The sequence below is a fragment of the Pogoniulus pusillus genome, chromosome 35, assembly GCF_015220805.1.
Source record: "Pogoniulus pusillus isolate bPogPus1 chromosome 35, bPogPus1.pri, whole genome shotgun sequence".
NCBI classification, from domain to species: Eukaryota; Metazoa; Chordata; class Aves; order Piciformes; family Lybiidae; genus Pogoniulus; species Pogoniulus pusillus.
In genome coordinates, this window is record NC_087298.1 from 2968914 (window position 1) to 2992550 (window position 23637).

Sequence of the window (23637 nt, forward strand, 5' to 3'; positions counted from 1 at the left end):
TGTTCCCCATAGACCTCTCTCTGCCAGCCAAGGTCTCCTGCACTGATTCCCATCCCTTTTCCCCCCCTCATTTCCAGATTTTGCAGAGTTTCAGGGTCTGCTCCTCACACAAACCCCTCTGCCAGCCAAGGTGCACTGATTTAATCCCTTTTTTCCCTATTTCCAGTTTTTACAGAGTTACCCTTTTCAGGGTCTGCTCCTCACACAGACTCCTCTGCCAGCCAAGGTCTCCTGCACTGATTCCTATCCCTTTTTTCCCTCCCATTTCCAGATTTTGCAGAGTTTCAGGATCTGTTCCCCACACAAACTCCTCTGCCAGCCAAGGTGCACTGATTCCCATCCCTTTTTTCCCTATTTCCAGTTTTTACAGAGTTACCCTTTTCAGGGTCTGCTCCCCACACAGACTCCTCTGCCAGCCAAGCTCTCCTGCACTAATTCCCATCCCTTTTCTCCCCATTTCCAGATTTTATAGAGTTAGTTTTTCAGGGTCTCCTTCTCACACAGACTCCTCTGCCAGCCAAGCTCTCCTGCACTAATTCCCATCCCTTTTTTCCCTCCCATTTCCATATTTTGCAGAGTTTCAGGGTTTGTTCCCCATAGACCTCTCTCTGCCAGCCAAGGTCTCCTGCACTGATTCCCACCTCTTCTTTTTTTCCCTGTTTCCAGATTTTGCAGAGTTTGTTTTCCTGGGTCTGTTCCTCACTGAGATGTCTTTGAAGATGTATGGGCTGGGGCCAAGGAATTACTTCCACTCTTCCTTCAACTGCTTTGACTTTGGGGTGAGTAGGGTTCAGCTGCATGATGAAGGCTGCAGCTCTCCTGCTGTTCCATGGGGGTTGGGTGTTTAAGGGTGGGGGGGGACACTGTGGTGTGCCTGGTTTGAGGCTCATTGGAATATCTGAATGAGAGCAATTGGATCCTTGGTTGTGGAAAGCAAATAATGCTGAAGTCTTTGTCATTGCTTGGGCTGCTGAGAGGGGAAAAAGCCAAAAGGGCAACAATTTGTCCCACTCTGCTCTGGGCTGCTGGAGCTAATTATTTCCTCCACACTCTCCTAGCCAAGCTGGCAGCTCCTGGCATGGACAGATTCATTCTGTGCTGGGTCAGGAACTGGCTGAATGGCAGAGCCCACAGAGTAGTGGTGAATGGTGCCACATGCAGCTGGCAGCTGTCACCAGTGGTGTGCCCCAAGGATCAGTGCTGGGCACAGTCCTGTTCAGCATCTTTATTGATGATCTGGATGAGGAGATTGTGTCCAGCATCAGTAAGTTTGCAGATGACACCAAGCTAGGAGCAGCTGTGGAGCTGTTGGAGGGCAGGAGAGCCCTGCAGAGGGACCTGGCCAGGCTGGATGGGTGGGCAGAGGCCAATGGGATGAGATTGAACAAGGCCAAGTGCAGGGTTATGCACTTTGGTCACAACAACCCCAAGCAGCACTGCAGGCTGGGGCCAGAGTGGCTGAGAGCAGCCAGGCACAGAGGGAGCTGGGGGTGCTGGGAGAGAGGAGCTGAAGCTGAGGCAGCAGTGCCCAGGTGGGCATCAGAGCCAATGGCATCCTGGGCTGGCTGAGGAGCAGTGTGGGCAGCAGGACAAGGGAGGTTCTTCTGCTCCTGTGCTCAGCACTGCTCAGGCCACCCCTTGAGTGCTGTGTCCAGTTCTGGGCTCCTGAATTGCAGAGAGCTGTTGAGGTGCTGGAAGGTGTTTGGAGAAGGGCAGCAAGGCTGGGGAGGGGCCTGGAGCAGAGCCCTGTGAGGAGAGGCTGAGGGAGCTGGGGGTGTGCAGCCTGCAGCAGAGGAGGCTCAGGGCAGAGCTGATTGCTGCCTGCAGCTGCCTGCAGGGAGGCTGTAGCCAGGTGGGGTTGGGCTCTGCTGCCAGGCAGCCAGGGACAGAAGAAGGGGCCACAGCCTCAAGCTGTGCCAGGGCAGGTCTAGGCTGGATGTTGTTAGGAAGTTGTTGTCAGAGAGAGTGATTGGCATTGGAATGGGCTGCCCAGGGAGGTGGTGGAGTCTGTGCCTGGAGGTGTTGAAGCCAATCCTGGCTGGGGCACTTAGTGCCATGGTCTGGTTGGTTGTCTAGGGCTGGGTGCTAGTTTGGGCTGGCTGAGCTTGGAGCTTTCTTCCAACCTGGCTGATTCTGTGATTCTATGACTCTGCTCTAATCTCTCTCTAACCTTGGCTGACAGAGAACAACCTAAGCTTTGCTGCTTGCTTTGTTTGCCTGTCTGGGAAAGCAGAGGGAGAAAGAGAGAGTAGCTTTGAGCCCCTGTGGGTAGTTTCTTTGTCCAGGAGGCAGTTTGGATTTCTGTGTTGTTTCTAGTCTAGGGTAGGGTGTCCCTGCCCATGGCAGGGGGGTTGGAACTAGATGATCCTTGTGGTCCCTTCCAACCCTGTCTGATTCTGAGAGTCTATGAATTTGTCTGTAGTTGCAAATCTTTGTAAACCTCTTGTGTTTATCTGCTTGTGAGTTGTGCTTTGCTGTGATTAGAGCTGCACCTGAGTGCCAAACCCCTTTGAGCTGGGCTGGACAATTCCAATCGTGTGTGCAGGGGGAAAGTTCCTGACCCATCATCACCTATGGGAATCCAAGGAAAGGGAGCTGGAAGTGTGTCTCCTGCAGGCAGCACTCGTGGTGTGAATTAGCTGCAGTGAAGCAGATGAAGCTCCCCCCCCCTGGTTATCAGCCTTGATGAAGAAATGTGGCAGCTGGGGGATCTCATTTCCCCAGCAAGCTGCAGGCTGTGCACAGCACAGGCACCAGGAGCGCTCTGATTGCCGAGAGCCTCTCTCCCATTTAAATGAGGTGGTTGAAAGGCACACAACCTCCCCCCACGTTGGATTGCTCATCTCCCCTCTCATGCATTCAATAGCCTTTGTCTCAAAAGACACAGGCAGTGCTTTTCAGACAGGAGTGCCCACAAGCAGAAGCCTAAACACATCAGGAGGTGATGGAAAGGCAGCAACTTAGGGCAGCAGAATTGGCTCTGCTCTAACCTCAGCTCTGGGGTGTGAAGAGCAGGGACAGTTTTGACTGCCCCTGACTAAGGATCATAGAATCAACCAGGTTGGAAGAGACCTCCAAGATCATCCAGTCCAACCTAGCACCCAGCCCTAACCAATCAACCAGACCATGGCACTAAGTGCCTCATCCAGTCTTTGCTTGAAGACCCCCAGGGACGGTGCCTCCACCACCTCCCTGGGCAGCCCATTCCAATGCCAATCACTCTCTCTGTGAAGAACTTCTTCCTAACATCCAGCCTATACCTACCCTGGCACAACTTGAGACTGTGTCCCCTTGTTCTATTGCTGAGGTGCTGGAACATGTCCAGAGAAGGGCAACAAAGCTGGTGAGGGGCCTGGAGCACAAATCCTATGAGGAGAGGCTGAGGGAGCTGGGGGTGTGCAGCCTGCAGAAGAGGAGGCTCAGGGGTGATCTTATTACTGTCTACAACTACCTGAAGGGGCATTGTAGCCAGGTGGGGGGTGGCCTCTTCTCCCAGGTAACCAGCAATAGAACAAGGGGACACAGTCTCAAGTTGTGCCAGGGTAGGTCTAGGCTGGATGTTAGGAAGAAGTTCTTCACAGAGAGAGTGATTGGCATTGGAATGGGCTGCCCAGGGAGGTGGTGGAGGCAAAGACTGGAGGTGTTCAAGCAAAGCCTGGATGAGGCACTTAGTGCCATGGTCTGGTTGACTGGATAGGGCTGGGGGATAGGTTGGACTGGATGAGCTTGGAGGTCTCTTCCAACCTGGTTGATTCTATGATTCTATGTTGCATGCAGAGGTTAATTTATTTCTTTAAAGCTCTCAGGCTGCAATCTGTCCTCCCAGAAGTGAACTCAGCTTCTTTTGCCTTCAGTGCAGGCTGAGTGCTGCATCCCACAGCAGGAGGTGGTCTCTAAGCTGCGCTGACAAAGCAGATACGAAGCTGATGGAACAGCCACAGGGAAGGGGAAAAGAGCTCAGGTCATTGTAGTCCTTCCAGCTCTTCTCTCCAGGATTTAGTCTGTTGCTTCTAGTCCTTATCTGGCAGCTATCTGCCTTATCTGGGAATGATTTTTCTCCCTCTTTCAACTCCTTTTCCACAAAGGAGGAACAGGGATTCTTACCTTGGTAATGACTGCTCCTAAATCCAAGACTAATCTAAAGCCAGCTTTTTTTGGCAGTGCCAGCAGCAAAGTTCAAAGCTAAATAGACTTTGAGATCAACCCATTTAGCCCAGGAATCACCTGATTCCAAAGTCATCAGCAAGTTTGCAGATGACACCAAGCTGGGGGCAGATGTGGCTGGGTTGGAGGGCAGAAGGGCTCTGCAGCAGGATCTTGACTGCCTGCACAGATGGGCAGAGTCCAAGGGGATGGTGTTCAATAGCTCCAAGTGCAGGGTGCTGCACTTTGGCCTCAGCAACCCCATGCAGAGATACAGGCTGGGGTTGGAGTGGCTGAGAGCAGCCAGACAGAGAGGGATCTGGGGGTGCTGATTGATACCCACCTGAACATGAGCCAGCAGTGTGCCCAGGTGGCCAAGAGAGCCAGTGGCATCCTGGCCTGCATCAGGAGTGGTGTGGCCAGCAGGAGCAGGGAGGTCATTCTGCCCCTGTACTCTGCACTGGTTAGACCACACCTTGAGTGCTGTGTTCAGTTCTGGGCCCCCCAGTTTAGGAGGGACATTGAGATGCTTGAGCGTGTCCAGAGAAGGGCAACGAGGCTGGGGAGAGGCCTTGAGCACAGCCCTACGAGGAGAGGCTGAGGGAGCTGGGATTGGTTAGCCTGGAGAAGAGGAGGCTCAGGGGAGACCTCATTGCTGTCTGCAGCTACCTGAGGGGAGGTTGTGGCCAGGAGGAGGTTGCTCTCTTCTCTCAGGTGGCCAGCACCAGAAGGAGAGGACACAGCCTCAGGCTGTGCCAGGGGAGATTTAGGCTGGAGGTGAGGAGAAAGTTCTTCCCTGAGAGAGTCATTGGACACTGGAATGGGCTGCCCGGGGAGGTGGTGGAGTCGCCATCCCTGGGGCACTTCAAGGCAAGGTTGGACATGGCACTTGGTGCCATGGTCTAGCCTTGAGCTCTGTGGTAAAGGGTTGGACTTGATGATCTGTGAGGTCTCTTCCAACCCTGATGATACTGGGATACTGTGAGGTGGTGTTGCATCAAGCTGCTCCAAGGGTGAGGCTTTGCCCTCTGGGGCATCCATCAAGCTGGTACTGGTTCAGAGCAGTGCAATGCTTTGTGGCTCAGAGGACCATGCACAGCCTCCAACTGTCATGAGAGGAAAGCAGAGCACAAATAACACAACCAAAGCATAACCCAAAGATGCCTGGATGGCTGCAGAGGCAGAGATGGCACCTAAGTGAAGGGCATCTCCTAGCTGCTGTTAACCTTCATCCATCTCCTAAAGAGCCTCAGTGGGTACATCTTGCTCACAGCAAATGCTTCACCTTTCTGAAGTGCTGTGAGTGATGACTTTTGGTGGGAGTAGGAGGGTGGGACAGTGTCCTCCTGCATCTTTGCTGTGTACAGGCTGACTGCACGGGGTGGGAAAATGAAGTGTTGGCAGTTACAGTTGAGGCTGTGAAAAAGTGCAGTGTCTTTCCTTGTTTTAAAGGAGAAGAAAGCAACAAGGTCCTGCCTGTGATTTCCTTTTCATCTATCCCTCCTCTAGGCAGTGCCCCTCCTCAGACAGGACTGCAGAAGGCTGGCACAAGGCTCTGCAGCCCTGTTGGCCAGTTCCTGGCTTTGCCAAAGCCCAATCACACCCCAAGCTCTGATTCTCCCTCTGTGCTCAGCCTCCCTGGAACAAAGAACTAAGCTCAACTGATTGGAAATGAACTCTTCTTGCAGGTCATTGTGGGAAGCATATTTGAAGTTATCTGGGCTGCAGTGAAGCCAGGAACCTCCTTTGGCATCAGCGTGCTGAGAGCGCTTCGGCTGCTGAGGATATTCAAAGTCACAAAGTAAGTCCAGCTCCTCCTCTGCTCACAGCAAAGCTGCATCCTCAGCCCCCACAGCTTTCCACAAGTGCTTTCCATGCTGCTCCAGCCCTGAGAAGGGGCAGAATCATAGAATGGGTTAGGTTGGAAGGGAGCTCAAAGCTCAGCCAGTTCCAACCCCCTGCCATAGGCAGGGACACCTCCCACTAGAACAGGTTGCTCAAGGACTCATCCAACCTGGTCCTGAACATCTCCAGGGAGGTTGTGGAGCACAGAATCACCCAATGTGATCTTTGATCACATTGGGTGATTCTGTGCTCCACAGCCTCCCTGGGCAACCTGTGCCAGTGCTTCACCACCTACAACTTGTGCCAGTGTCTCCCCACCCTCAACCTGTGCCAGTGTCTCCCCACCCTCACTCTGAAGAACCCTTTCCTAACATCCAGTTTCAACCTCCCCTCTGCCAGTTTAAACCCATTCCTCCTCCTCCTGTCATTCCCAGACCTTGTCAATAGTCCCTCCCCAGCCTTCCTGTAGATCCTGGAAGGCCACTCCAAGGTCTCCTGGAAGCCTTCTCCTCTCCAGGCTGCAGAGCCCCAACTCTCTCAGCCTGTCCTCAGAGCAGAGCTGCTGCAGCCCTCTGAGCATCTTCATGTGTCCAACCTCTAATCAGGTCCTTCTTGTGGACACTGGCACTCATAAGCTGGAGGAACACAGAGACATCCTGATGGGAATGAGCTGGTTATTCCTCAGCATAAGGAACAGCCTCTTGGTGTGAGGCTGCTGGAGCCCTGGAGCAGGCTGCCCAGAGAGGTTGTGGAGTCTCCTTCTCTGGAGAGATTCCAAACCTCCTATGCCATTGTGATCCTGGGCAAGCTGCTGTGGGTGCCCTGCTTTAACTTTGGGCTGGATGATCTCCAGAGGTCACTTCCAACCTCACCATGCTGGGATTTTCTGCTTTGTGTCTTACAAAGCTGCAGGTTTTCTGTCCAGCCTCACTCCTCACCTTCATGTTTTTGACTTGCTGTTGACTTCACAGAAAGTTAGAGGTTGGAAGGGACCTCCAGAGACCATCCAGTCCAAGCTCCCTGCCAAAAGCAGGATCCCCTAGGGCAGTTGGCATAGGAATGCATCCAGGCAACTCTTGAAAGTCTCTAGAGGAGACTCCACAACCTCTCTGGGCAGCCTGCTCCAGGGCTCCAACACCCTCACACCAAAGCAGTTTCTCCTCGTGTTGAGGTGGAAACTTCTCTGTTCCAGTTTGTAGCTGCTGCTCCTTGGCTTGTTGCTGCTGACTCCAAAAGACCTTGGCCTCAGGCACTGCCCCCCACCCCTCAGATATCTGTAGCCATTGCTCAGGTCCCCTCTCAGTCTTCTCTTCTCCAGACCAAACAGCCCCAGGGCTCTCAGGCTCTCTCCATAGGGGAGATGCTCAGGTCCCCCCCTCACCCTCGCAGCTCTCCACTGGACTCTCTCCAGCAGATCTCTGCCTCTTTTGAACTGGGGAACCCAAAACTGGACACAGTATTCCAGATGTGGCCTCACTAGAGCAGAGCAGAGGGGCCAAAGGACCTCTCTAGACCTGCTGGGCACATTTTTTTCCATGCAGAAAGGTCAAAATCTGTAGCAGGGCAGAGGGTTACTGAGAGACTAAACCAAACCCTTCCAGTGCAGGTGATTGCCCTGCATGGGTGAACACCACCAATCTCTTCCCTTGCCATGCCAGAGGGGATTTTGCCCCTCAGGGGTTGCATTTTCCAGTCACAGGGGGAGGTTTAGAGAGGTTGATCTCCTTTGCCACTCCTTTTTTCTATAATAGGAACTCAGAGTGTGTTGGTTTCCCACCAAAGGCTCTTCTCCCACTCATGTTCTTACCTGGCTGCTCTGATCTCCACCACAGGTACTGGAATTCCCTGAGGAATCTGGTGGTCTCCTTGCTGAACTCCATGAAGTCCATCATCAGTTTGCTCTTCCTGCTGTTCCTGTTCATTGTGGTGTTTGCTTTGCTGGGGATGCAGCTCTTTGGAGGACAGTAAGTAGTGAATCCTTTTCCTCTCAGAGCTAAGCTGAAAGCAGCCACCTGGAACCCAAAAGAGAGAAGAGGACTGCAGGGCTTGAAGGATTCTTATTGTGGGTGCAAGATATTGGTCCTGGGCTGCTGAGAAGTGACCTCTGCTTTGCAGGAAAACAGGTCCTGGGGGTTTAGCTGGAGCTGGCTTCTTTCTGCTTCCCCTCCTGTTCTAATTCCCCATCCACCATGGGTAGACCCAGAGCTCTGAAGCAAAACCAGGGGAAGGAAGCAACACTTTTCCTGCTGTTAGGGGCAAGACAAATTCTTTCCCCCTAGAGCCAGGATGATTTATTCACTTGAAATACCTTTTTTTTTTGGTTGAATCTCAATTTTTTTCCACTTGGCAATGCCAGTTGTGTGATGAATTTTGCAGCAAGAAATGTCATAATATTAAGCACTTCAATTCCAGCCCAGATTTGGAAAGGTTTGATGTTGGTTGCTTGGTTGGTGTGGGTTCTATTTTGTTTTCTCTCTCTCCCCCCCTCAATCTATCACCATTTTAGCTTTAAACTACTCAAATGAAACAATCTGCTAAGAGGTAATTTCTGTTCTGATTTTACTCCTGAGAGCCAAACCCAGAAACACTCCTTGGAGCCATTTGTTCCTCCCCCTCCAAATCGTTTCAGGTTTGGATTGTTCCTTCTGGTTTTGTGTGAAAATGGATTTCAAAGCATCAGGGGTTTCTCTAGGGATGAAATTGAGTTTCTGCTAACACCTCTGTTAAGCATCATCTCTAAGATGCCCTGTGCCCAGCTGTGATTGCCTAGGGATGAGGGTGGAATACTGCCAGGTGGAACCAATGCTCCTCTCTGACTTGGGTTGCAAGGGGTTTATGAGACTGCACTGGGAGCTGCTTGTCCCTCCCTGCTCTTGTTTCTGTTTCTTCCTTCTCTCCAGATTCAACTTCCAAGATGAAACACCAACCACCAATTTTGATACCTTCCCTGCTGCCATCCTCACTGTGTTCCAGGTAAAGCTGTGCCTTGTCCTGGCTGAGCATTAGAAAGTGACTTCCTGGCTGCCTCTCGTTGCTTGTGGGGGGAAAGAGGTTCCTGAAAATCTCTGGGGGTTAGGAAAGGGGAAAGAGGAAGGAGTTTAGCAAAGGGGAAGGGGTTTAGGAAAGGTGAAAAGGGAAGGGATTTAGGAAGGGGGAAGGGTTTAGCAAAGGGGAAGGGGTTTAGGAAAGGAGAATGGGATTAGCAAAGGGGAAAGGGTTTAGGAAAAGGGAGGGGGATTAGCAAAGGGGAAGGGGATTAGGAAAGGGAAAAAGGGAAGGGATTTAGGAAAGGGGAAGGGGATTAGCAAAGGGGAAGGGGTTTAGGAAAGGGAAAAAGGGAAGTGATTTAGGAAAGGGGAAGGGGTTTAGGAAAGGGGAAGTGGATTAGCAAAGGGGAAGGGGTTTAGGAAAGGGGAAAAGGGAAGGGATTTAGGAAAGGGGAAGGGGATTAGCAAAGGGGAAGTGATTTAGGAAAGGGGGAGTGGATTAGCAAAGGGGAAGGGGTTTAGGAAAAGGGAGAGGATTTAGGAAAGGTGAAAAGGGAAGACATTTAGGAAAGGGGAAAGGGATTAGCAAAGGGGAAGAGGTTTAGGAAAGGTGAAAAGGGAAAGAGTTTAGCAAAGGGGAAAGGGGAGGGAGATTAGCAAAGAGGAAGGGGTTTAGGAAAAAGGAAGGGGTTTAGCAAAGGGGGAAGGGATTAGGGAAAAGGAAGGGATTTAGGCAAGGGGGAAGGGTATTAGCAAAGGGGAAGGGGTTTAGGAAAGGAGAAAAGAAAAAGGATTTTGGAAAGGGGAAGGGGTTAAGGAAAAGGGAAGGGGATGGTGAAAAAGGGAAGGGATTTTGGAAAGGGGAAGGGGTTTAGGAAAGGGGAAAAGGGAAGGGATTTTGGAAAGGGGAAGGGGTTTAGGAAAGGGGGAAAGGGAAGGGATTTTGGAAAGGGGAAGAGGTTTAGGAAAGGGGGAAAGGGAAGGGATTTTGGAAAGGGGAAGGGATTTAGGAAAGGGGAAAAGGGAAGGGATTTTGGAAAGGGGAAGAGGTTTAGGAAAGGGGGAAAGGGAAGGGATTTTGGAAAGGGGAAAGGGTTTAGGAAAGGGGAAAAGGGAAGGGATTTTGGAAAGGGGAAGGGGTTTAGGAAAGGAGATAAGGGAAGGGGTTTAGGAAAGGGCAAGTCCTTTCTTCCCATGTAGTTTGTTCCACTGACCAATCTAGGTTTCACTGAAAAGCACTCATGGAATCTTAGGATGCACTGGGTTGGAAGGGACTTCCAAAGGTGCTTGCCCTCCGTGGGGCACATCTTCTTGCCAGGCTCAGGCACCTCAAGTTTTGCCTTGATTTGAAAAGTTGTGAAACCATTTGGAAGTCAGCCACAAAGAGAACCTGACCTCCTTCTCTTCCACCCCTCCTTCAGCCACTTCTCCTGGCAGGGAGCAGCACAGCCTGCTCCATGTGCTAAGGGAGCCTGTGGTCTCTGAGAGTCACAGAATCAGCCTAGTTGGGATTGGAAGAGACCTTCCAAGGTCTCCCAGCCCAACCCCCCCACAATCAGCAGAGACATCTGCAGCTAGAGCAGGTTGCTCAGAGCCTTATTGAGCCTGACCTTGGATTTTTCCAGGGATGAGGCCTCCACCACCATGCTGGGCAGCCTATTCCAGTGGCTCATCACCTCCATAGTAAAGAGCTTCTTCCCACTGTGCCATGCAAACCTCCCTTGCTGTAGTTTCAACCCTTGCCCTAGTGCTGCATGCTGTGGAATGAAGGAAAACCAGAACAAAAGGAATGCTTAATTTTTTTGGCTAGGAAAAAAATATGCTGATGAAATAGACGATTTTGTGCTGAGCTTGAAGCTTCTGCATGTCCAGGTTGCCCTCTTCTGAGGCTCTGCCCTGGGGCTGCACACTGCAGGGAGCCCTGGGCAGGGAGCAATAGGTGACCTGTTTCATTTCTAACTGTGGTGGCTGTGATTTAATGAGGAGAGAGCCCTGAGCTAGCTCCAGGCACAAAGGAAATCATGGAGCATTTGGCAGGGTAATAGCTAGAGATGAGTTAATGCAACAGGGGAGCACAGAATGAGGCACCAGCCCTAGGCAGGTTGATGTGATGGCAGGGAGAGGAGGCAGAGGTAATGCTCAGCTTGAAGAGTCTGATTTTGCAGCTGTTCTCTGGCTGCTGCTTCCCAAAGCAGTTATTGCAGATGTTTCAGCAGAGCTGCACCATGCTCCACCTGCAGCCACCACTCACTGGGCTGTGGAAGACTGTCTGAGGCTTGGTGGAGTTCAGGTTTGGGTGTTGCAGTGTAACAGAGACATTGAGGTGTTGGAGTAGGTCCAGAGAAGGGCAGTGAAGGTGGAGAAGGAGAGTGTGGAGAAGAGGTCTGGTGAGAAGCAGCTGAGGGACCTGGGGGTGTTCATCCTGGAGAAAAGGAGGCTGAGGGGAGCCCTTCTGGCTCTCTGCAACTGCCTGAAAGGAGGTTGGAGCTGGGTGGGAGTGGGTTTCTTCTCACAAGTCACAGCTGAGAAAACAGCCAGTCACTGGTAGTGTGCCCCAGGGACCAGTGCTGGGCACAGTCCTGTTCAACATCTTTATTGATGATCTGGATGAGGGGACTGAGTCCAGCAGCAGTGAGTTTGCAGATGACACCAAGCTAGGAGCAGGTGTGGAGCTGTTGGAGGGTAGCAGAGCCCTGCAGAGGGACCTGGCCAGGCTGCATGGGTGGGCAGAGGCCAATGGGATGAGACTGAACAAGGCCAAGGGCAGGGTTCTGTACTTTGGCCACAACAACCCCAAGCAGCACTACAGGCTGGGGCCAGAGTGGCTGAGAGCAGCCAGGCAGAGAGGGAGCTGGGGGTGCTGGGAGAGAGGAGCTGAAGCAGCAGTGCCCAGGTGGGCAGCAGAGCCAATGGCATCCTGGGCTGGCTGAGGAGCAGTGTGGGCAGCAGGACAAGGGAGGTTCTTGTGCCCCTGTGCTCAGCACTGCTCAGGACACCCCTTGAGTGATGTGTCCAGTTGTGGGCTCCTGAGTTGAAGAGAGCTGTTGAGGTGCTGGAAGGTGTTGAGAGAAGGGCAGCAAGGCTGGGGAGGGGCCTGGAGCAGAGCCCTGTGAGGAGAGGCTGAGGGAGCTGGGGGTGTTTGGCCTGCAGCAGAGGAGGCTCAGGGCAGAGCTCATTGCTGCCTGCAGCTGCCTGCAGGGAGGCTGTAGCCAGGTGGGGTTGGGCTCTGCTGCCAGGCACCCAGCAACAGAATGAGGGGACACAGCCTCAAGCTGTGCCAGGGCAGGTCTAGGCTGGATGTTGTTAGGAAGTTGTTGTCAGGGAGAGTGATTGGCATTGGAATGGGCTGCCCAGGGAGGTGGTGGAGTCTGTGTGGCTGGAGGTGTTGAAGCCAATCCTGGCTGGGGCACTTAGTGCCATGGTCTGGTTGGTTGGGCAGGGCTGGGTGCTAGGTTGGGCTGGCTGAGCTTGGAGCTCTCTTCCAACCTGCTTGATTCTGTGATTCTGTGAACAAGAGGAATTGGCTTCCAGTAACACCAGGGGAGGTTTAGGTTGGACCTCAGGAAAAACTTCCATACCTAAAGTTTTCTCAAAAACTGGAACTGGCTGCAGTACAAAAAAGCTGGGGAGGGACTTTTTAGGCTCCTAGGGAGTGCCAGGATAGGGGAAATTAAGCAAAGCTGGAGGTGGGGAGGAAGTTGTTGAGCAGGAGAGTGGTGAGAGGCTGGAATGGGTTGCCCAGGGAGGTGGTTGAGGCCCCATGGCTGGAGGTGTTTGAGGCCAGGCTGGCTGAGGCTGTGTGCAGCCTGCTCTAGGGTAGGGTGTCCCTGGGCATGGCAGGGGGGTTGGAACTGCCTGCTCCTTGTGGTCCCTTCCAGCCCTGTCTGATTCTATGCTCTTCCACTAGACCAGATTGCTGAAGGCTTCATCCAGCCTGGCCCCTAACAGCTCCAGGGAAGGGATGTCTATGATTCTATGATATTTCAGTGTCATATCCCAAAAAAGAAAGGGGGAGGGAGGAGAAAGAGGGGGGGAAAATGGTGGCAATTGGATCCAGACCACATGAGAATCAAAGAGGCTGCATAGTGTGACCTCGGGGTGAGCGGCTCCATCTGGGTATTGCTTCCCTCCAGATGCAGAGCAGGTTCTCAGTGCTTACCTCTCAGGATATTGCAAATCATGGGAGATTAATATTTGCATAGTTTGTTAGCAGGCATCAAAGAAAGGGCTTAAAGGAACATCAAGGTATTGTCAGAGGGCTGGAACTGAGCTTCCAGTCAGGCTCCGGATATGAGCAGCTGAGGATGTTGATGTGATCTTTGCTTTGGGACTGGAGCTGTCTCTTGAGGATAACTCAGCTGAGATATTTCCTTTCTGGTCCTCAGCTAAATGCCCCTGTGATGTAGTGGCTGTAGGATGAAGGAAAACACTGTTGGGTTTGTGATATTTGTCTAGGACATCAGAGCTATGAATTAAACCCTGCCAGAGCCCTCGGCACTGGCTTGGCTCCCTGCAGCCCTGCAGAGGTATTTCAATTGCCTCTCCTCCCTCCCCCTCCTCCCCTGAGCTGTAAATATGTTAACCTCTCTTGAATATGAGCTCTGAGTTCTCTTTAAAGCTCCCCTCATCAGATTTGGTGGAGGAGAGACTCAGTGTGAGCTATCAGTGTGCTCTGGCAGCCCAGAGAGCAAAGCAGAGCCTGGGCTGCAGCAAGAGCAGTGTGGGCAGCAGGGTGAGGGAAGTGATCCTGCCCCTCTGCTCTGCTGAGAGCCCACCTGGAGTCCTGCATCCAGCTCTGGAGCCCCTGGGACAAGAGGGCTGTGGAGATGCTGGAGAGTGTCCAGAGCAGGGCCAGGAGGATGCTGAGAGGGCTGCAGCAGCTCTGCTGTGAGCACAGGCTGAAAGAGTTGGGGCTGTGCAGGCTCCCAGGTGACCTTCTTGTGGCCTTCCAGCATCTGCAGGGGGCTACAAAAAAGCTGGGGAGGGACTTTTTAGGCTGTCAGGGAGCGATAGGACTGGGGGAAATGGAAGCAAGGTAGAAATGAGGAGATTCAGCCTGGAGGTGAGGAAGAAGTTGTTGAGCATGAGAGTGGTGAGAGGCTGTAACAGGTTACCCAGGGAGGTGTGGGAAGCCTCATCCCTGGAGGTGTTTGAGGCCAGGCTGGCTGAGGCTGTGTGCAGCCTGCTCTAGGGTAGGGTGTCCCTGGGCATGGCAGGGGGGTTGGAACTGGCTGCTCCTTGTGGTCCCTTCCAACCCTAACAATTCCATCATTCTATGATTGCTCATCAGAAATGGCACAGCCAGAAGGACTAAGGAGGTGATCATGCCCTGTGATTTGCACTGGTGAGATTGCTCCTCCAGTGCTGTGTTCAGTTTTGGGCCCCTCACTCCAAAATGAACATTCTGGTGCTGGAGTTATGTCCAGAGAAGGGCAGCAAAGCTGGTGGGAAGGTTTGGAGAACATCTCTCATGAGGCTGAGGCAGCAGGGGTTGTTTAGCCTGAAGAAGAGGAAGCTGAGAGGAGACCTCGTTGCTCTCTACATCTACCTGAAAGGAGGTTGGAGTGAGGCTGCTGTTGGCCTCTTCTCCCAGGAAGCTCAAGAAGACAGCGCAAGAAGAAATGGCCTCAAGCTCATCAGGGGAGAGGTTGGTTATTAGTTAGGATTTCTTTCCTGCAAAGGTTGTCAGGCATTGGAACAGGCTGCCCAGGGTGACAGTCACCATCCCTGGATGTGTTCAAAACCAGAGTAGATGTAGAACAGGCTGCCCAGGGAGGTGGTGGAGTCACCATCCCTGGAGGTGCTCAAGCCAAGCCTGGCTGGGGCACTCAGTGCTAGGTTGGACAGGCTGAGCTTGGAGGTCTCTTCCAACCTGGTTGATTCTGTGGTGCTTTGGAACATGGTCTGCTGGTCACAGAGGTGTTAGCAACAGAATGATGGGACACAATCTCAAGCTGTGCCAGGGCAGGTCTAGGCTGGATGTTAGGATGAAGTTGTTGTCAGAGAGAGTGATTGGCATTGGAATGGGCTGCCCAAGGAGGTGGTGGAGTCTGTGTGGCTGGAGGTGTTGAAGCCAAGCCTGGATGGGGCATTTGGTGCCATGGTCTGGTTGGTTGGGCAGGGCTGGGTGCTAGGTTGGACTGGCTGAGCTTGGAGCTCTCTTCCAGCCTGCTTGATTGTATGGTTGGACTTGCTGATCTTAGAGGTCTTTTCCCACCTTAACGGTTCTGTGCTTCTCCCCTGGGCTCACACAAGCTGGTTCGGTCACTGCTCTAACGAGTAGAGCAGCAGCACTCAGGGCATGCATTCCATGTGTTGAACAAACATAATACAGTTAGCTACACCCTGCCCTTCCCCAGCCCCTTCAGACACTCTTTGTTGAAGAAGCAGTCTTAAAGTCCCCTGCAGCCTGCCTTAGCCTGTTTCATTCAGCAGGGCTGGCTGGGTCACGCTGCTCGGTCACACGAGTCCCATGCTGGGCTTGGTCCAGCTGGCAGCTGACTGAACTCAGCCCTGGTGCAGCTGAGCCCTGCTCTCCTGAAGTCCCTTTGAAGAGCATCTCATGCTGAGCTCCAGCTCCTGCCTCCCAGGAAGGTCTTTGTGAGCTGAATGCCAGGCTCTGGATGTACAAAGGAGGTGGTGGAAGCCCCATCCCTGGAGGTCTGTAAGGCCAGGCTGTATGGGGCAGCTCTGAGCAGCCTGATCTAGTGTGAGGTGTCCCTACCCATGGCAGGGGGGGTTGGAACTGGATGATCCCTGAGGTCTGTCCCAGCCCTGACAATTCTGTGAGTCTGTAATTCTAAAACACAAACACCAGCTAGATGAATGTTTCTGTAGAGTCACAGGTTGCAGTGCTTTGGAAGGGACCCCCAAAGGTCACCTTGTCCAGGCAGCAGGGACCCTGCCACCTAAATCAGGCTGCCCAGGGCCACATCAAGTCTGACCTTGAATGTCTCCCGGGACTGAGCCTCAACCACATCCCTGGGCAAACCTGTTCCAGTATTTCACCACTCTCACTGTGCAGAACTTCCCCCTCATTGCCTGCAGAAGAGGAGGCTCAGGGCAGAGCTCATTGCTGCCTGCAGCTGCCTGCAGGGAGGCTGTAGCCAGGTGGGGTTGGGCTCTGCTGCCAGGCAACCAGCAACAGAATGAGGGGACACAGCTTCAAGCTGTGCCAGGGCAGGTTAAGAGTGGATGTTGTTAGGAAGTTGTTGTCAGGGAGAGTGATTGGCATTGGAATGGGCTGCCCAGGGAGGTGGTGGAGTGGCTGTGGCTGGAGGTGTTGAAGCCAAGCCTGGCTGGGGCACTTAGTGCCATGGTCTGGTTGGTTGGGCAGGGCTGGGTGCTAGGTTGTGCTGGCTGAGCTTGGAGCTCTCTTCCAACCTGCTTGATTCGATTCTATTCTCATGTCCAACCTAAATCTGCCCTGCTCCAGTTTCAAACCATTGCCCCTCACCTATCCCCAGAGACTCTCCTAAACAATCCCTCCCCAGCCTGCCTGCAGGTCCCCTTCAGCCACTGAAACGTTGCTCTAAGCTCTCTCTGTAGCCTTCTCTTCTGCAGGCTTTGTTTGATGTCTGAGTGCTCTGGCTGCCCTCACTGACTCTCCTGTGAGACATCACCCTCAGCTGCTGTGATTTTGCACTCACTCAGGTTGCTCTTCAGGGAAGCCTCTCTCTGCCTGAGGACAGCCATGGGAACGATGTGGTTCTGTTCTCTGCTGCTGAGAGCCTCCCACTGCTTATGTGCTCATTAGCCCATTAAGATTTCACATCAGCTCTTGATGGCTCTTCTCAGTCCATCACCTGGTGGCTCCTCAGCTGCTATAAAATGCTGAGATGCACAGGACAAAATGTTCACCTGCAGCAGCCCAAAGCAGTTTGGGGCCCAGGGTAAAACAAGATGTTTGGGTTTTGTGTTACTCCAGAGTCCTCACTGCTTGTCCTGCTGTCCTCCTTTCTCCTGGAGCAAGGAGTTCTTACAGCATCCATAAACAGAGATTTTTACTGCATGTGCTCTGCTTCTTGAGGGCTGCTACCTCATTGCTGGAGTCATTTCTCCAGGTGACAGTAAGCAATGGGAAGGACACTGGGGCAAAGTGTCTGTCCTCTTGCCAGGACCTTAGAGACTCTCCTCAGCTCTGCCCAGGCAGGCTGGGTTGGTTTGGACTCTATCTCATTGCAAAAGTGACATGAAACTTCTTTTTTTCCCCCTGGCTTTTAAGGTTTTGTTCCACTTCCAGAATGATTCCAGTTGGATTTTGGAACCCAGACCCTGATCCTCTGGACTTGCTTATGTGCGACCTGATGCCTGCACCCTCTGCCCTCCTGCAGGGCATAGAACGGTTTAGGTTGGAAGGGAGCTCAAAGCTCAGCCAGTTCCAACCCTCTGCCACAGACAGGGACACCTCCCACTAGAACAGGTTGCTCAAGGCCTCATCCAACCTGGCCTTGAACACCTCCAGGGAGGGAGCAGCCACAACCACCCTGGGCAGCCTGTGCCAGTGTCTCACCACCCTCACTGCAAACAACTTCTTCCTAACATCCAGTTTCAATCTCCCCTCTGCCACTTCAAACCCATTCCTCCTCTTCTTGTCGTTACAAGACCTTGTCAATAGTCCCTCCCCAGCCCTCTTGTAGGTCCCCTTCAGATCCTGGAAGGCCACTCCAAGCTCTCCTCCAAGCCTTCTCTTCTCCAGCCTGCACAGCCCCAACTCTCTCAGCCTGTGCTCAGAGCAGAGCTGCTGCAGCCCTCTCAGCATCTTGGTGGCCTCCTCTGGACTGGCTCCAACACTTCCATGTCCTGCTTGTGTTGGGGGCTCCAGAACTGCACAAAGGACTGCATCTGGGGTCTGAGGAGAGCAGAGCCAAGGGGCAGAATCCCCTCCCTTGCCCTGTGCCCACACTGCTCTGGCTGCAGCCCAGCACAGGGTTGTGTCTGGGCTGCACTCACCCTGCAGGCTCCTATTGAGCTTTGCATCAGCCCAGACCCCCAGGGCCTGTTCCTCAGGGCTGCTCTCAGCCATTCCCCACCCAGCCTGGAGCTGTGCTTGGGATTGCACCCACCCAGCTGCAGGACCTTACACTTGGCCTTGTTGAATGCCATGAGGTTGGCCTGGGCACAGCTCTGCAGCCTGTCCAGGTCCTTCCGGATGGGCATGCAATTGTTCCCACCAGTTTCCCTTTCCCTCAGTGTTTTGTGTGAGCAGGAGTGACTCTATGGTTGTTCCCAGAAGGCAGGAAGAGTTGTGAATTCATGGGAATTATGTGGATGCAGTTTTGTCAGCAGTGCTGTGCATAACTCAGTGGCAGAGCTGAATGCCCAGTGCCCTGGATTGGATTCTTTGCTGCAAACCCAGAGTAGCTCCAGTGATGTGAGTTGGAATTAGGGGTCTGAATCCTCACCTCTGGATTATTTGAGGCCAGGTTCTGCATGGAGGAAGCAGGTCTGTGTGTCTTTGTGTCTATAGTGGCTCTTAGCATATTGCTGTCATCAGCAGCAACCCTGCAGCAAGACATTTTCTCTCCATCAGCACCTGACAACTAGGTTGGAATTCACAATCACCTCCAGCAGCCTGCGTGCACTTGGGACTGGAGAAACTGAAGAGAGGCTGAGGGAGCTGGGGGTGTGCAGCCTGCAGCAGAGGAGGCTCAGGGCAGAGCTCATTGCTGTCTGCAGCTGCCTGAGGGGAGGTTGTAGCTGGGTGCAGTTGGGCTCTTCTCCTAGGCAAGCAGCAACAGAAGAAGGGGACACAGCCTCAAGCTGTGCCAGGGCAGGTCTAGGCTGGATGTTGTTAGGAAGTTGTTGTCAGAGAGAGTGATTGGCATTGGAATGAGCTGCCTGGGGAGGTGGTGGAGTCTCTGTGGCTGGAGGTGTTGAAGCCAATCCTGGCTGGGGCACTTAGTGCCATGGTCTGGTTGGTTGGGCAGGGCTGGGTGCTAGGTTGTGCTGGCTGAGCTTGGAGCTCTCTTCCAACCTTGGTGATTCTATGATTCAATGACCTCCAAGCTCATTCAGTCCAACCTTTGACTCAGTGCTGAAGGGACAACACTACCCCAAGTCCCTAAGCACCAGCTCCACAGGCTGCTTAAACATCTCCAGATATGATCACTCCATCACTGCCCTGGGCAGACCATCCCAGACCTTGCAGTCAGTGGATGTGCTGCCCAGTGCCTGATGTTTGGAGCAATGGCCACACATGTTCTCTACCCAGTAATGCTTTGCAGCCCCGAGGAAGAGGAGGAGAGTTGTAAGGGGGTTACAGGAACTTCTCCTCCTGTTGCAGAGTTGCCTGATTGCTCAGAGTTGGGGAGCAAACCCTTTCTGCATGAAGTGAATGAAAGATGTCAACAGGTCTCACTCAGTCTGGGCTTTGTACAATGTCCTTAGGCCTGTTAGAAGTGTCACAGGTGGAGCTGATGAAACCTGGTATCTCTGCATGACTTCAGAATGGAGAGGGGGAGAAACTGTGCTGGGGGTGGTGTGTTGGAAAGCAGGGCTTACTGCTGCTGCTTTCATGGCAGCCTATGGTCAGAGGTGGGCAGCAGGCACATCACCAAGGTAGGACAGGGATGCTTCAGTGGTCCTCCCTCACCAGTGCTCCTCACACCTCCTTAGCTTGGGCCAGAGGAGAAAGCTGCATCCAGCCTGGGGTTAGCCTGTCCAGTGCTGGAGGGTTGATGTCCAATACTACAACCTGCATCACTGATGTGCTGATCCATTTCACCCCCAGAGAGCAATCCCAGTTGCACCAGGCTCAAGGCAGTGATGCAGTCCCCATCCCTGGAGGGGTGGCCAAGCTGTGCAGATGTGGTGCCGAGGGGCACGGGTTGGTGGTGACCTGGCAGTGCTGGGGTAACAGTTGGAGGGCAGAAGGGCTCTGCAGCGGGACCTTGACTGCCTGCACAGATGGGCAGAGTCCAAGGGGATGGTGTTCAATAGCTCCAAGTGCAGGGTGCTGCACTTTGGCCACAACAACCCCATGCAGAGATGCAGGCTGGGGTCAGAGTGGCTGAGAGCAGCCAGACAGAGAGGGATCTGGGGGTGCTGATTGATACCCACCTGAACATGAGCCAGCAGTGTGCCCAGGTGGCCAAGAGAGCCAGTGGCATCCTGGCCTGCATCAGGAATGGTGTGGCCAGCAGGAGCAGGGAGGTCATTCTGCCCCTGTACTCTGCACTGTTTAGACCACACCTTGAGTGCTGTGTTCAGTTCTGGGCCCTCCAGTTTAGGAGGGACATTGAGATGCTTGAGCGTGTCCAGAGAAGGGCAACGAGGCTGGGGAGAGGCCTTGAGCACAGCCCTACGAGGAGAGGCTGAGGGAGCTGGGATTGGTTAGCCTGGAGAAGAGGAGGCTCAGGGCAGACCTTATTGCTGTCTGCAACTACCTGAGGGGAGGTTGTGGCCAGGAGGAGGTTGCTCTCTTCTCTCAGGTGGCCAGCACCAGAAGGAGAGGACACAGCCTCAGGCTGTGCCAGGGGAGATTTAGGCTGGAGGTGAGGAGAAAGTTCTTCCCTGAGAGAGTCATTGGACACTGGAATGGGCTGCCCGGGGAGGTGGTGGAGTCGCCGTCCCTGGGGCTGTTCAAGGCAGGACTGGACGTGGCACTTGGTGCCATGGTCTGGCCTTGAGCTCTGTGCTAAAGGGTTGGACTTGATGATCTGTGAGGTCTCTTCCAGCCCTGATGATACTGGGATACTGTGACCTGAAAGGTCTCTACCAACCAAAGGAATTCTGAGATCCTGAGATCCTGCTTTGCCTTTCCTTTGAGTCACTTTCTCTCTCCTTTGCATCCCCCCGGGCAGATCCTGACGGGGGAGGACTGGAACGCGGTGATGTACCACGGCATCGAGTCGCAGGGTGGAGTCCACTCGGGGATGTTCTCCTCCATTTACTTCATCGTCCTCACCTTGTTTGGTAACTGTATCCTTGCACGTTGGCCTCTCTTAGCACCACAGCCTGCCACACAGCCTTCCTGGGCTGCAGGACCTCACACTTGGCCTTGCTGAACTTCACCAGGTTGACTTGGTGAGGCTGCGTCTGGAGTGTCTGTGTCCAGTTCTGGGATCCTCGGTTCAAGAGGGATGTGGAGCTGCTGGAGAGAGTCCAGCACACAGCCATAAAGATGGCTGAGGGAATGAAGCATCTCTGTTACAAGGAGAGAATGAGGAGCTGAGGCTCTTTAGCTTGGACAGGAGGACACTGAGAGGTGACCTCATCAATGTTTATAAAGCTGTGCAGGTGAGTGCCAGAGGCTGCAGCCAGGCTCTGCTGGGGGATGCCCAGTAACAGCACAAGGGGCAATGGTGGAAGCTGAGGCAGAGGAAGTTCCATGGAAACGTGAGGAGGAATTTTTACCCTCTGAGGGTGACAGAACCCTGGCACAGGCTGCCCAGGGGCAGGTTGTGGAGTCTCCCTCTCTGGAGATATTCAAAACCCACCTGGATGTGTGATCTGGTCTAGGTGATGCTGCTCTGGCAGGGCAGGTGGACTGGACGAGCTTTGGAGGTCCCTTCCAGCCCCTGTGACTCTGCAAGTCCCTTCCAGCCCTGTGACTCTGTGACCTCCCAAGCCTGTCCAGGTCCCTCTGGACGCCATCCCTCCCCTCCAGCGTGTCAGCCAGCCCACACAGATAAGCTGTGAGCCCCCCTGGGCTGCACAGAGGGCTGCAGGCTGAGCTCTGCACGTTAGCAGGAGCGGAGCAGGCAGTGTGAGCTGCGCCTGTCGCCCCAGGGCGTCCCTGCGGGGCTGATCCCGTTCCGGAGCGCGGCCGCAGCCGCTCCGGCTCCGCCGCTCAGGCTCCGCAGCTCCGCGCAGACATCTGCCTCGTAGCGGGCAGCAGCCCCTGCCAGGCACTCGGGGCCGGGAAACTGGGTCAGTGGAGAGCGGGGGGGAGGGGGGCAGACCGCGAAGTCCTCAGGGCTTGGCATTTGGAAAGGAGATTAAGCTGTGATCAGGCTTGACAGCGGAGCTGGGAGAGGCTCCTAACCTCAGAGCGGCTAAGAGCCAGCGCTTTGGAGGAGCAGGGGATCAGTTCTCTTCTTGGCAAGGAGAGGGGGGCTTCTCCCTTTTCCCTCCCTTCCCTTCTCTCTCCTTTTTCCCTCCCTCCCTTCCCTCCTCTCTCCCTTTTCCCTCTCTTCCCTCCTCTCTCCCTTTTCCCTCTCTCCCCTCCTCTCTCCCTTTTCCCTCTCTCCCCTCCTCTCTCCCTTTTCCCTCTCTCCCCTCCTCTCTCCCTTTTCCTCCCCTCCTCTCTCCCTTTTCCCTCCCTCCTCTCTCCCTTTTCCCTCCCTCCTCTCTCCCTTTTCCTCCCCTCCTCTCTCCCTTTTCCCTCCCTCCTCTCTCCCTTTTCCCTCCCTCCTCTCTCCCTTTTCCCTCCCTCCTCTCTCCCTTTTCCCTCCCTCCTCTCTCCCTTTTCCCTCCCTCCTCTCTCCCGTTTCCCTCCCTCCTCTCTCCCGTTTCCCTCCCTCCTCTCTCCCTTTTCCCTCCCTCCTCTCTCCCTTTTCCCTCCCTCCTCTCGCCCTTTTCCCTCCCTCCTCTCTCCCTTTTCCCTCCCTCCTCTCTCCCTTTTCCCTCCCTCCTCTCTCCCTTTTCCCTCCCTCCTCTCTCCCTTTTCCCTCCCTTCCCTCCTCTCTCCCTTTTCCCTCCCTTCCCTCCTCTCTCCCTTTTCCCTCCCTTCCCTCCTCTCTCCCTTTTCCCTCCCTCCCCTCCAGTCCCTTCAGCATCCTTGCAGCCTCTGTTGGATGCTCTCTGGTATATCTCTGCCTCTCTTGAACTGGAAAGCCCAGAACTAGACATAATACTCCAGATATGGCCTTGCTAGGGCAGAGTAAAGAAGGAGAAGAACCTCCCTTGACCTTTAAGCACTGTGGAGGAGATGAATGGGGAGCTGAGGGGGGAGCGTGCAGTGGAGGATGAGGAGTTAAATCTTTCCCTTGCCTCTTCAGCCTGGGAATTGCAGTAATAAGCCCGCTGGTGCTTGGGCTGCTTTTCCAGAGGCTATTTCAATCAGGTCAGTGCAACCCCTGCTTGCCATGAGCTGGGAGCAAGCAGCAAGCAGCCATTTATCTGGGAGAGAAAGCTGAGGTGGATGACTTAGCAGGGACTTTGCTTGTCAGTAACTGTCAAAACCTCACCAGGAATGCCAGGAGTGGACATTTCACCTGTCAGAAGAGAACAGTCCTACAGGACAGCTGGCAAGGGACTTTTAGCAAGTTCCCTGCAGGAACAGCACAAGCTCTACAAGGACAGGCTGAGGGAGCTGGGGGTGTGCAGCCTGCAGCAGAGGAGGCTCAGGGCAGAGCTCATTGCTGTCTGCAGCTGCCTGCAGGGAGGCTGTAGCCAGGTGGGGTTGGGCTCTGCTGCCAGGCAGCCAGGGACAGAATGAGAGGACACAGCCTCAAGCTGTGCCAGGGCAGGTCTAGGCTGGATGTTGTTAGGGAGTTGTTGTCAGAGAGAGTGATTGGCATTGGAATGGGCTGCCCAGGGAGGTGGTGGAGTGGCTGTGGCTGGAGGTGTTGAAGCCAAGCCTGGCTGGGGCACTTAGTGCCATGGTCTGGTTGGTTGGGCAGGGCTGGGTGCTAGGTTGGGCTGGCTGAGCTTGGAGGTCTCATCCAACCTGCTTGATTCTATGATCTCAAAGGTCTTTTCCAACATGCTTGATTCT

At 53.9% G+C, this 23637-nt stretch overlaps 1 protein-coding gene across 16 annotated transcripts in view; it reads left to right on the forward strand.

Annotated features, from left to right (window-relative positions):
- CACNA1B (calcium voltage-gated channel subunit alpha1 B) overlaps window positions 1–23637 on the forward strand; it is a 482132-nt gene that overhangs the window by 282787 nt on the left and 175708 nt on the right. For all 16 annotated transcript variants that reach the window (XM_064171600.1, XM_064171605.1, XM_064171604.1 and 13 more), the window contains 5 exons: window positions 667–779; window positions 5832–5944; window positions 7821–7952; window positions 8889–8961; window positions 20780–20897. In XM_064171600.1, the coding sequence (XP_064027670.1) occupies window positions 667–779; window positions 5832–5944; window positions 7821–7952; window positions 8889–8961; window positions 20780–20897 (549 nt within the window). The remainder of the gene's footprint in view (window positions 1–666; window positions 780–5831; window positions 5945–7820; window positions 7953–8888; window positions 8962–20779; window positions 20898–23637) is intronic.